The sequence below is a fragment of the Anopheles nili genome, chromosome 3, assembly GCF_943737925.1.
Source record: "Anopheles nili chromosome 3, idAnoNiliSN_F5_01, whole genome shotgun sequence".
Classification (NCBI taxonomy): Eukaryota; Metazoa; Arthropoda; class Insecta; order Diptera; family Culicidae; genus Anopheles; species Anopheles nili.
Genome location: NC_071292.1, coordinates 58,465,137 through 58,478,708, shown reverse-complemented (window position 1 = coordinate 58,478,708; position 13,572 = coordinate 58,465,137). Strand labels below are relative to the sequence as shown.

General features: G+C 48.4%; 1 protein-coding gene across 1 annotated transcript in view; it reads left to right on the top strand.

The window, feature by feature from the left end:
* LOC128724693 (sodium channel protein 60E) overlaps window positions 1-13,572 on the top strand; it is a 94,149-nt gene that overhangs the window by 78,753 nt on the left and 1,824 nt on the right. The window contains exons 10-29 of the mRNA XM_053818414.1: window positions 119-313; window positions 401-614; window positions 1,018-1,169; window positions 1,603-1,906; window positions 2,051-2,139; window positions 2,212-2,337; window positions 2,417-2,587; window positions 2,659-2,852; window positions 2,929-3,031; window positions 3,116-3,244; window positions 4,514-4,525; window positions 4,941-5,303; window positions 5,414-7,667; window positions 7,733-7,907; window positions 9,668-9,983; window positions 10,700-10,975; window positions 11,560-11,664; window positions 11,863-12,209; window positions 12,285-12,612; window positions 12,677-13,512. Coding sequence (XP_053674389.1) covers window positions 119-313; window positions 401-614; window positions 1,018-1,169; window positions 1,603-1,906; window positions 2,051-2,139; window positions 2,212-2,337; window positions 2,417-2,587; window positions 2,659-2,852; window positions 2,929-3,031; window positions 3,116-3,244; window positions 4,514-4,525; window positions 4,941-5,303; window positions 5,414-7,667; window positions 7,733-7,907; window positions 9,668-9,983; window positions 10,700-10,975; window positions 11,560-11,664; window positions 11,863-12,209; window positions 12,285-12,612; window positions 12,677-13,512 — 6,689 coding nt within the window. The remainder of the gene's footprint in view (window positions 1-118; window positions 314-400; window positions 615-1,017; window positions 1,170-1,602; window positions 1,907-2,050; window positions 2,140-2,211; window positions 2,338-2,416; window positions 2,588-2,658; window positions 2,853-2,928; window positions 3,032-3,115; window positions 3,245-4,513; window positions 4,526-4,940; window positions 5,304-5,413; window positions 7,668-7,732; window positions 7,908-9,667; window positions 9,984-10,699; window positions 10,976-11,559; window positions 11,665-11,862; window positions 12,210-12,284; window positions 12,613-12,676; window positions 13,513-13,572) is intronic.

Below are 13,572 nucleotides of genomic sequence, written 5' to 3'. Positions count from 1 at the left end.
TTTTCCTTTTCCTTTGTGTGTGTGTGTTTGTGTTGTTTTTTTTTTTGCTTGAGTTCCACGCCGTGTTCCGGCGGTTTGACGAGGATGTCACATTTCTGCTCGATTGAACGCAATACAGGAGCGGCGCAAGGATCTTATCGATCACCGGGACGACTCGACGTTCAGCTTCGATCCGGCCAGCCTGAACGTGAAGCAGCTCAGCAAGCAGCAGCGTAAGAAAATCGATGCCCGGAAGGGCGTGTTGCTAGCGTCCTACTCGCGCAAGAAAACGCGCCGAAGGAAAAAGGGCAAGGAAGGCAACGGAAACAACCATGTGAGTGGAAAAAGGCACACGTTTTGTGTGAATGGAATGGAACGCGCCAGTAACGCGCTTCGATTGTTTCGCTTTCGATTTCGACAGAGTAAGAGTCGCTCCGTAACGCCAAGTCCCAGTCCTAGCCCACGGCACAGCATCGTGCGTCCGCAGGCACTGGCCGTGCAAAGGACGAAGGGCATCCTTGCCGTGGGTCCATCCGTACCGACGCCACCGGTGCCGCAGCAGCAGCAGCAACAACAACAACAGCAACAGCAGCAACAAGCACAGCAGCAGAACAATAACACGCTGCATCCTTTGGGTAAGTTTGTCTCGGAGCTTATCTAACTGTCTAGCTGAGTTAGCTAAAAGTTCCGGTAGAAAGGAAAGAAATAACTTCTAGATGCTTTATTCCAGCTCATGAAGTGGAAAGAAGTAGTGTTTTTTTTGGCGTTCACTTCCAAAAAAAACAACCCATTCGATAACAGATCATCAATCATCATTAATGAAAACATCAATCTCGCTGTGAAGGGGAAGGATAAAAACTGTCCTCGTCCCAAACTCGAATTATCCACTCGTGCGATGTGATTTATCACATCCCGAGTGTCCTTTTGACCTGCTGCTAGTGGAAGCAACTGTTAAAAATGTGTCCTTTTTGTCCACCCATTTTTCTCCCTCTCTCTCTCTCTCTCTCTCTCTCTCTCTCTCTCTCATCCTCGAAACAGGACCCAACTATCGGGGTCAATTGCTGCTCTCAAGCCGTCAGGGAAGCTCAAACGCCAGCGAGGGTGGCGCCAACCGGGAATCATCACTGGACGATTCCGGTGTCGTGGATGACCACGAGGAGCAGGACGTTACCGGTGATCCGAGCGAGCAGGTTCGTGAAGTACGGTTCAAGTGGTAACCCGAGCTAGAAGCTGCACGGTTCTCGAGGGCCAAATCATTTTTCACACATTCATCCCATTCACACACGTGGCCCACCCCCGGGGGCGGCATTTCATTGTTTTGTTCAACCCGTGCCAGCCCGGCGAAATCCTTTCGTTCGTTCATTCCACTCCTTAATGGGTCGCGTTTCACTTGGGTTCCATTATACCCGTGGGGGGTTTTGGCACTTGTAAGGAGGTGTCTTGTAATGGCCACGTCCATCGTCCATCTTGCCGGTCGTTTTAATTGGTGCTTTTGCTAAGACACGTTGCAAAACCCCCCGTTTGGCCAGCATGTTCTCCTCACCGACTGGACTTCCGTTTAAACATACTCACCCCATTTCATACCGTTGGCGTCTTGTGATTGCTCTTTAATTGCGCTCCCAGACCGCCGCCCCACATCACAAACAACACGGGCCGCATCCAATGTCCCAGCTGGCCCAGCAGCAGCAGCAGCAGCAACCTCAACCTTCCGTGCAGCAGCAGCAACCACTGCCGCAGGCTCATCTAACGCTACCACTGCAAACACACCAGCAGCAGCAACAGCAACAGCGGGAAGTAACTCCCGTCACGCTCGCGTTATCACCGAGGGAGGTTAGGATAATCAAGTGTAACGGAAATCTCGCGAAACTCAAACAGCAGAACGTGTACGGTCTCCATCCGGAGTACTTATCTCAAATTGTTGTACTAGGTAAGTTAGGGGGAGGCCTACTCCAGGGCAAGGATGCTTTGTTTCCGGACGCTTCGCTACACTGATTGTGTTTATTCGTTCGTTGTTTCTTTTTGCAAAAAAAAAACCAACCAAAACCCTGCACTTGGTCCCGAAATGGAGAAGACGATCTTCCTGATAGAAATTGTGATAGCTGTGTTCAATGTTGCATCGATTACGAGGGATGGTTGCAGTTTCAAAATTGTTTATATAAGGTACGGAGGAAGCGTAAGGTTCGTGCTGAAAATGGCTCCATCTTATCCTGTTTCTATCTCGTGCCTTTTCAGATTGTTAAAGATCCGTTGTTTGAGCTAGGTATCACAGTATGTATTGTTTTAAATACAATGTTTTTAGCACTAGAACACCATGGGATGAACGCTAACGTGCGCGATGCGTTGGATATTGGCAATAAGGTAATGAAATCGGTGTTTCGAAAACCAACACACAGATGAGCTCGTTATCCTTAATTCTATTTCTTGCCCATGCCCGTAGGTTTTTACATCCATTTTTACTCTAGAATGTATACTGAAGGTGTTGGCACTGTCGAAGGATTTTTTCCTGTGCGGTTGGAACATATTCGATCTGATCATCGTCTCGGTTAGTCTGCTCGATCTGATCTTCGAGCTGATAGAGGGACTGACGGTGTTACGAGGTTTAAGATTGGTACGTAAACCCAGCGCAAGACCCCAGCAGATGGAAGTAATAAAAACACGTTTTTTTATCCTTCCCCACAGTTACGGGTACTGAAACTAGCACAATCATGGACCACGATGAAGGTCCTGCTAAGTATTATCATATCGACAATAGGTGCTTTAGGTAATCTTACCTTCGTGTTGGTGATTGTTATCTATATTTTTGCTGTTATCGGCATGCAGTTGTTCTCGAAGGACTACACTCCGGACAAGTTTGCACCGGATCCGGTGCCAAGGTACGCACCAACGTCCGTCTCCAGCGCACGATCTTGCGGAAGGGTTTAACGCTTGTCTTACTTGTGCCCGTTTCAGATGGAACTTCAATGATTTTTTTCACTCATTTATGATGATTTTTCGCATTCTTTGCGGAGAGTGGATCGAACCCCTGTGGGATTGCATGCGAGCGGAACAAGAGGTACGTGTCCTGCATGATCAAGTAGATCGAACCGAAACTGCACGGAAGTCATTCGGTGTGCTCCTTTTTTCGAATGCTTTGCAGGAGGGAGCATCGTCGTGTTTCGCAATCTTCCTACCGGCACTGGTGATGGGCAACTTTATGGTTCTGAACTTGTTCTTGGCCTTGTTGCTCAACAGCTTCAACTCGGAAGAGTTAAAATCGAAAAAGGAGGTAAGCCCGCGCGTAACCCACGCCAAGGATATAGTAAGGATATCTGTGCATCACCTCATACCGTGTTTCATACTGTGTTTCGGCGACCAGCTCCCATTGTCTCATGCATTTTGCGCTCTATGTTAGTTGTATGTGTCCCTAGATACCATTGTGTGTACGTGTGTGCGTGTATGTATGTGTATTAGTGTACGTATCCTGGATGTATAGTGCATATAGGTCCCGCGCGATCAATTTTGATCGTACGATGCTGTTAGCTCATGATGGAATTTGTCACATTATCATTCATTGCCGACAGAGTTAAAAAACACTCAATATTTTTCACAAGAAATCACACAAACACAACACCCTCACACAGTCCTATTTGCATAAATACAAATAAGAGCCGCTCATAGTTACACTGGAAATGGTTCGAGAAACGCTCTTACAAGCGGCACGTGCGCTAATTTTAGAAGCTGCAAGCGAAATATGCAACAAAGCGAAGTCCTTTTTCTCGTGCGATAAAAAAAAAGAAAAAACAACATAATATTTTCCGTAGACGACACATGCTTTCCCACACCAAATTAGCGTGTGTTTTCGTGCTGCAAGAGGTCAAACACTTTCACAACACTCACCACAGTCGCCGCTTCATCCGCTCGACTAAATATGCAAATTTCCCATCAAACCGATCAAGCTGCAATTCGATCAAATATGTGTAACAATATATGTGTGTATATATCTTTCTTATCTCTTCAAAATTCATACCCAACCACATCTCTACTCGACCAACTTCTTCCCTGTTCTTGTACCGATGGCCCTGAACCGCAACCGAAAAAAATCGAACGAACGAACGAAATCTGTTTTGTACATTTTGTGCATCATTGAAAAACAACTTTCAAACAAAAAAATAATAATAAATAACACCACACCATACAATGCCATGCAACACTACTATCGACATCACCGCCAATTCGGCCACCACTGGCTTGTTCCATCGAAATTCACCACAAACAAAAAAAAACCAAAAATATCCTTCTACCCGCGCCCGGTTTGCCTGTGTTTGCCTGGTTGTAACTGTGCCAATGTGTTCCAACCACTATCTTCTACGAACTGCTACTATCTCTACTACTACTGCTACTACTACCAAAACTACTGCAAACACCAACAACTTGTACTATTGCTACCTACGATCCTTCCGTACCACCACAACCTGTACCTTCGTCACTGTGCACGACTCCTTGCATCTGCGTGCAACCACCTGCGTGTGCGTGTTTGTATTACAATGTGAAATAGAGTTTCGAGCAGGTAAATTCCAAAACTTCCACTAACCGGTTTGCGAGGACCTCCCGAAGTTCCGCAACCGCTAAACACCAAATATGCTAGTAGCACTGACGTTCTAGTACTCGATCTAGAGGATGTTATTAGTTGGATGATCGTTAGAAGATGGTTCTTTTGTAATGCTATGTTTCGTTTGTAATATGCATAGAACTGTAGATGAAAACTTTGCTCTAGTGTATGCAACAGAGTAGTGACAAAAAGTCTGTACATAGATTTATGGTTTGTGTAGCTTAGAACCTTTTGATGTAGTCGGTTTTGTATTTAGCAAGGTTTTCTTTCCGAGTTCCGATAAAATATCCCTTTCTTTTGTTGCGAATGTAAACTATCATGCCATCAATTGTATCTTCCCCCCGGGCTTACTCTCACCGCTTCCGCACTGCAGGAAGTTGGCGAGGATTCTAAGCTCGCGCGTAGCTTCGAGCGGATACGCTCGATCGTGCGCAAGAAACGCAACGCCAACAAGGAGAAGAACGACAACTACGCCAACACCAAGCTGGAGCAGCTGGTCAACGAGATCGTGATCAAGCAGCGGGAAGAGAAGAAGCACAAGCACAAACACACGACGCTCGAGCTGCAGCAGTTGCAACCCGGAGGACCGCCACTTCCGGCAACCGATCTGCAGCAGCCTCACCAGCAGCAAAAGTACATGAGTTTGCCAAAAGACCTGGTACCTGCCGACTATCGCATCCCGGGCGGACCAATCTATAGCCAAAGCTATCAGGTAGAGGACCGACCTCAAGTTGTTGTAAGCATGCGCCCAGTGCGATCGGTGTTTATTGGAATGCCTGTTGTTTTACGCTCGGTAGCGTTCGCTGATCCTCGGTTCGTTATGATTTTATCCATGCCTTCCCACAGGAGTCCCTGAACCGTCCCGTGTCTGGGTCGGATTTTTGCTACGACATCCCGCTCAAGGATCGACCGTTGAGGACGATCTCCGGCAGCCAGGAGACGGTATCGCAGATGGATGATCAGGCGCTGCCAAGGGACGACAGTGTGCAGCAATCAAGCGTGCATCCGGGAGGTCCACAGCAGCAACAGATCACGGACGTGGAGCGTAAGATCCTGCATCAAATGTCTTCCGGTTTCGGCACGCAGCAAAGCAAGGACGAACCGGGTGCGATCGTGCCGGGTGAGTCGGTGGAGTTGCGCAACTATCCACCCTTGTCGACGGCTGAGTTTGATCCAAACGATCAGTCGATGCACATCGCTGACACGGCTCAACCGTACGATGAGGCGTACCTGCAGTACCAGAAATCGTTGTTGAACCGCTCGCCAAGCTATCGGAAGTCACTGGACAAAATCTCGTCCAAGACGTCGAGCGCTAGTTCGTCCCTCGCGAACTCACTCGCCGCCAAGTGCCACTCGCCGCTGATGCAGGAAGTGCTGAACGCTGGCTCGACCTATCTTAGGAACAGCAACATCTCGCTCATCCAACCGCCAACGCCCGCAGTACCTAGACGTGAGGATAATCATTTTTTAGTAGCAGATAGAACCACCAGCCAGGCACCTTCGCTCGGGACCTCGGCCACACAATCGCCGCTGATGGGGATCAGCGGTCCTGGTGGGCATCCACGATCACCGAGTACGAGCAGCAGTCTGCGGAAAGCGATCGCCGCCGCAAACCGACTCTCGGATCACTCGCTCAACACGCTCTCGATCGACCACGACGAGCTGATCAACCAGATGAACCTAAAGGACGAGCTGCTGAACTGCGAGCAGAAGGAACTGTTTCAGTTCCTAAACGACGAGATCGACGGTAGCAACAACTACTTCAGCGAAACCGTTGGCTTCAGCAGCGCGATCGTTGATGCGGACACCGAGAGTCTGCTGATGAATAGTGGACACTCGCGAAAGGAGGACGTCATCTACTCGCCCGATCGGAAGATCTCGAACGGGAGCCTCAAGTCGAACTTGAGTAGCATCTCGAACTCGATCTTCCAGGCTCTCGAGTGTCGTCGTGGTGGAAGCGTTAGTAGCTCGCAGGTCGATAGCAGCAAACCGCACCCGGTGTTGCCACCAGTACCACCACGTCCCACGATCGCGATCGACAACGGCAGTCTGCAGTCACGGCGGGAAAGTGACGATAAGGAATCGCTCGTGAAGGCGTCCGAGTTTGACGAGATCATTCACAGTTTCGATACGGAGCTGAAGAGTCTGAAGTCACTGTCACTGGGCCGCAGTCAGTCACAGACGGATCAAGGATCGCCGGAACGCGAGCGTCGCAACTCCGACAGCTGTCCGGTGCGACCGCAGATCCTCGAGGAGGTGGTAAAGCTTCGTCGTCCTAAGTCCAGCACGGTGTGCAACTACCGCAGTGGCGAAGGCGCACCTCAAGCAGGTGGAGGAGTTGCTCACGGGCAGAGTGGTGCCGCAAATCGGAACAGTGGCAGCAGTAGTGGCAGTGGCACTACCGATCAGTCAGATGCAAGTGGCCAGCAGAACCGCAGTGAGGCTTCGAAGAGGCGTAGCCTGGAAAAACAGCGTAACATCACGGATGAGGAGTTCAACATGGGCTTTGAGATCAAGAAGCTCTGCGATCAACTTCAAGCGCCCTTTTCAACGAGCGGCGGTGGAACATCTAATGAACCTACTTCACACAGCGGCAATGGGATTAGCTTGGGAACGAGTAACATCAGCACGATCCCGATCGTGTTTCGCCGCAAGAACGACTTTCACAGCAGCTTCGATCGCATCAAGCGGTTGAGCTTGATCGAACGCGTCGAAGAGGCACGAGATGAAGAGGAACACCAGACGCAACCGTTGCCCAAGGTGTCGAGCGAAAAGCTGCCGCGAAAGAATCTCTCCAAGGATCGGCTCGAGACGCTATCGCTGAAGAGCAGCTACAGCGTGGAAAACACCAACCAAGCGCTAACCGAGGGTACTCGCCAGTTCGGGATCAGCATCCAGGAGTTCCAGCGTACCATCGGCCAGGAAGCAGGTCCGGTACCGACCGGTCAAACTGGAGGACCTGCTGCGGAAGATCAAACCGGCGATAAGAAGGCACCACTCAAGAAAACGGTCACGTATGGTGACACCTCGCGGCAGGATGGCTCCCAGCACGTAACACCCAAGCGGACGCCCTACAAAAGCTACGACTCGGATGCCCCACGTGAGTACACGACGCGCCTCCTCCCGAGGGGCCACGTGAATGATAAATGCTACCTTCTTTTTCAGTGAACCTCGCGGGAAAGCCTTGGCACTGTTTGGTGTCTTACGTGGACGACATCACCGTCGGTGGTCGTCGTAACTCGCAAGGTGTCTACGAGGATCCAATGGCTTTCCCCAGTTTCGGGCGGCGCAAGGCACCGAAAATACCGCAAGACTGCTTTCCCCAAAAGTGCTACGAAAAGTGAGTAGTGCTGGCGGGTCCACTACCCCTTACTCGATGTTTCAAACGTAGTGGATTACCGGATTTTCTATGTGTGTGTGTGTGTGTGCGTGTGTGTGTTCACCTTGCGCCTTGTGCGTGTGTGGGCGTGCGTGTGTGTTTTGTTTCTATATGTTTCCTTTTTAAGCGAGAATGCAAAACGGCCTACTTTCACCAGACACGTGAACACTTAACTGCTCCTTTGAATTTTACACTCTCAGCGTTCTCAGCTGTTTCCTGTTAACCGAAGTGATCCGTTTGTTGAGTGTTTATCATACTTTCTAGGCTAATGAGTTTGCATTTGAGTTGATGTTAATTTATGTTTTCTTTTTTGCCGCTCTCGTATTCACACGTTTTCCATCCTTTCGTTCCACATGTCCTTTTGTCCGATTGTTGTACCATACCGAGTCGAATAGCATTTGACTACACGATGGAAAAGCGAACTGCACGTTTTGCACCCGAGAGCTAATCGATGGAATCAGGAATTGAATGTTTTTTTCCAGTACACGGCGCGAGCAGTATGAGCATGTTGTGATCTGAGTGACGGTACAGAGCACGTATGATGAACCACATTGATTTGCTACCGATTTTCGGAACCCCATGAAATCCTACAGCATTTCTCTCACTCGCACGGTACCGCACATCCTTTCGACCTACGAAATGTGTGTGGGCTTGCAGTGGATCACACTGTGGATGTCCGAGCGTGTGTATGTGTGCTTGGGAGTGCGTGTGTGTGTGCGGACGCTACTTCGTTCATTTGCTTGATCATGATGCATGTTTGCACCAATTTTTCAATCGCGTTGTATAAAAGCAGGAACTGTAGATACGAACTGTGTAACATACGATTTTTGTTTGTATTTTTGAGTATTTTTCATGCAATTTTTGAGAATTTCTTTATTCCTGTGATCCTTTTGATATGTTTGTATTTGAAATGTCTTGTATCATAACTTATATTGTCTTAATAAACAGGTTCATTCTATTTTGATTTTTTTTCCTTCTGATATTTTTATCTATAAAATTTTTTCCCTATGCACGCCACGTACAGCTTTTAAATGTTAAAAAAAAAACAAACAACTTTATTAAAATTACAGATCAAGTGCATGTAAAATAAAAAAAAATTAAAAACATTGCAACAAAAAAGGTATTTTTGTAAATTAAATGTCAATATATCTTACAAAACTAACAAACGAAAGACACCCCGATATGCACACAAAAAGCACAGCATTCTGCTGTACACTGATTGGAAAAAGCCCCGCGAAACCCGTGTTCTTTATGTCGTGTTAAATAGTAACCCCGTTACATAGCGTGCCCCTCAGCATAATCCCGGTAGATTGGGCTATAGCTGGAGCCCATGTAGGCATGTTCAGCACACTCCACATCACCGCAAATCATAACAGAGTACAAAGCATCTGCATACAACTTTCCCACACACGTCTGCGGTCCTCGGTACCAGCGATCGAGGACTGCCCCTCACTCCACCCTCGATGTGTATCGATGTGTAACGTTTTTTGTGTGATCCACTAGATAAGCTCCCCTCTTCCGGTATCTGTGTCGTGCCCTCACGATGTATCTTAGACCTGCCAGTACACTCGCATGCATCCAATTCTGTAAACACCCGGGTCGGGTAGACCGGAACCGGCCACCACCGGCACGACGAACCAAGCGTCGCCCGTGTGGCCGCCATTACTCAAGCTTCGTTTCCTCCGTTCTCCATTCGACTACGCCGCCACCGCGCGGTACAGGTGCAAGTGTTGGGACGCATGTCTCAAGACCGAGTTCGGGCAGCGGTGGTATCGATTTCGGCAGTTCATCCTGCAGTACGTCGACACGCCCGCGTTCGAATGGTTTGTGCTAGTACTGATCTTCGCCTCCAGCATAACGCTCTGCTTCGAGGACATCCACCTGGACAAGAACAAGGATCTGAAGCGTATCCTCTACTGGACGAATCTCGTCTTCTGCATGATCTTCATCATCGAAATGTTCTTGAAGTGGATCGCGCTGGGGTTTACCAAGTATTTCTCCAGCTTCTGGACGATCCTGGACTTTGTGATCGTATTCGTATGTATTCCCCGGACATCCCGGTTTGTTCTCACTCTCTCTCTCTCTCTCTGTCTGTCTCCCTATCTGTTTCTGTAATCCCACTATTACATTTGTCTGTAACTGTTCTTATCCTTAATCACACCAATTGACTCACTACGTGGTAACTCACATTTTCACTGTATCAATGAAAACTGCATTTTATGTCCTTGGCTGTAGAAAGCAAACATTGATGCCATCTACGATGTAACTATAAATGAAGTAGCCAATTGCCCTTATTCACGACTTTGCACGAGCAATCATTTCCACGAAATGGTGAAAATGTCCCTGTACAGAACACTGTATTGTCTAACACACATGATTACACGTTGTAGTCCTATGCACACAGCAACATTGACATAAAAACTCCGCATAGTGTGGAAGTTTTTCCTTCAGCCTTTACTCACCACATTTAGCGTACTAAAAACACATTAGTGTATCAACCCCTTGGCTATCTTTTCCACGTAGTCAGCAGACGATAGGCTTCAAAGGCAATCTGTTGCGCACTGTGCAACCTGTGTCCTTTTTTCTATCTCTCAACACCCGCTCTCTCTCTCTCTCTCTCTCTTCGCTGATGAGACCAACCCACACAACACTGTGTCCCGCTGCAAGAAACGAAACTCTCCTTCCTCCCTTGAGGCGGCGGTGCTGCTGTTCTCGCTGCTTCGCCAGCTGATACGTTACCGGTTCTTTCGCAGGTGTCCGTATTTTCGCTGCTGATCGAGGAAAACGAAAACTTGAAAGTACTACGCTCGCTAAGAACCCTACGGGCACTAAGGCCCCTGCGTGCGATCTCCCGCTGGCAGGGCATGAGAATAGTAGTGAATGCATTGATGTATGCGATACCGTCCATCTTCAATGTACTCCTAGTATGTCTCGTCTTTTGGCTGATCTTCTCGATCATGGGTGTGCAGTTTTTTGGCGGGAAGTTCTTCAAGTGCGTCGACGAAGACGGCGATCTTCTGCCGATCCACGTAAGTATGCGGGTGCGGGTCCGATCCTGCGGGCGAACATCCGGCGAGTCCTGTCGTGTGAGTCGCTGGATGTTGTTCACTCGCCCCCACCAGCATTTGGGGGGGCTGCAACACGCTGCACTCGCTTTGCATGCTATCTCCATCGAAATAGGGGCGAATGAGAGAGATCTGCTATCGCATCATGTCGCGAAAATCCACCTCGCAGTTTTTCCTCTCCTTGCACCTCGAACCCGTGTTTTCCACCGTACCTCCCGGGGTTCCTCAGTCACGATTTCACACGTATCCTTCCACGATCATTGTCATGAACGCTGCCGCTACTGCTAACACTGGTGCTAATGACGGGGGAATTTTGTACGATCTCACCAAAATCGAACCGAACCCTTTCTAATTCGCCATTCCATTTTACCTTTTCTAACATCTTCCGTTTTATTTTGTCTTCTTCGTTCGTCTTACGTCGGTTGTTTTTCGGTTTTTTCATTGCTAAACTACGAACAACTCCTTGGTTACGTTGCGTTGCGATTTTCTTGTCCGTTTCTTGTTGTGTTGTGTTGTGTTGCCGTGGTTACCGACTTACGTACTTCTAGATCGTCAATGACAAGTGGCAATGCTACGCGCTCAACTACACCTGGGTAAATTCGAAGATCACCTTCGATCACGTCGGAATGGGTTACTTAGCGTTGTTTCAAGTTGTAAGTATGACTTTTTTCGATACCCGTTTTTACGTTCTTACACTACGAGTTTTGGTCCACCAATCTTGTGGCTTTCCTAGAAACAGACAATCTTCTTGCTACACAATCCAACGTTTGGTTCATAGTTGTTTTGCTTTAACCATCATTTCGCACGAATTTCTTTTTCTGCCGCCGTGTAATGTAATGTCATGAAACTAGGCCACTTTCGAAGGATGGATGGAAGTGATGGCCGATGCCGTCGACGCACGTGGAGTCGATTTGCAACCGCAACGGGAAGCCAACCTGTACGCCTACCTGTACTTCGTTATATTCATCGTTTGTGGATCATTCTTCACGCTGAATCTCTTCATCGGAGTTATCATTGATAATTTCAATATGCTGAAGAAGAAGTACGAGGGCGGCGTGCTAGAGATGTTCCTCACCGAGTCGCAGAAGCACTACTACACGGCGATGAAGAAGCTCGGTCGCAAGAAACCCCAGAAAGTGATCAAACGTCCCATCAATCAGTTCCTCGCTATGTTCTACGATCTCTCTAACTCGAGACGGTAAGAGAAGCTTTTCCCTTTTTTAACTCGATACACGGGGAAAAGGATATAAGGATTGTTTGATTTCATTCGCAGGTTCGAAATCGCCATATTTGTGCTGATTTTTTTAAACATGCTCACCATGGGTATCGAGCATTACGATCAACCGCATGCAGTATTCTTCGTGCTGGAGGTGAGCAACGCCTTCTTCACGACCGTGTTCGGCTTGGAAGCCATCGTGAAAATTGTTGGTCTACGCTACCACTACTTCACCGTGCCGTGGAACGTGTTCGATTTCCTGCTGGTGCTCGCATCGATCTTCGGCATTCTCATGGAGGACATCATGATCGATCTGCCCATCTCACCGACATTGCTTCGCGTTGTGCGCGTTTTTCGTATCGGACGTATTCTACGATTGATTAAGGTAAAGATCCATCGGTTTATCGCTCCTTGAATATTACTGAGCGTTTTTCTTTGTCATCCAACAGGCGGCTAAGGGCATCCGTAAGCTGTTGTTTGCGTTGGTAGTTTCGTTGCCGGCACTCTTCAACATTGGCGCTTTGTTGGCATTGATCACGTTCATCTACGCCATCATCGGGATGTCCTTGTTCGGTCATGTGCGGCAACAGGGCGCCCTAGATGACATGGTCAACTTTGAAACGTTTGGACGCAGCATGCAGCTTCTCTTTCGGCTAATGACTTCGGCCGGATGGAACGATGTGTTGGAATCGCTCATGATCCAACCACCCGATTGCGAACTGGCGCTGGACTTTTCCATCAACGGAGACTGTGGCCATCCACTGTTGGCCATCACGTACTTCACCAGTTTCATCATTATCAGCTACATGATCGTGATCAACATGTACATCGCCATCATCCTCGAGAACTTCAACCAGGCGCATCAGGAGGAGGAGATCGGCATCGTCGAGGACGATCTGGAGATGTTCTACATTCGCTGGTCGAAGTACGATCCCCACGCTGGCCAGTTTATACACTTCAATCAGCTGTCGGACTTTATTGCGTCGCTTGATCCACCGCTTGGCATCCCGAAACCCAACACGGTAGCGCTGGTGTCGTTCAATTTGCCCATCTCGAAGGGCAACAAGATCCACTGTCTGGACATTCTGCACGCGCTGGTCAAACACGTGCTCGGGCATGTGGAGGAAACGGACAACTTCAAGCAGCTTCAGGATCAGATGGACCAGAAGTTCAAGAAGCAGTTTCCCACCCGCAAAGAGCTGGAGATCGTATCGTCCACGCGCATTTGGAAACGGCAGGAGAAGGCAGCCAAAACTATTCAAACCGCTTGGCGTGATTACTTGAGGTAAGGTACCTTGCTTTGTCTCAGGCGTCAGAATTAAAGCTTTATACTGAATTGTACACC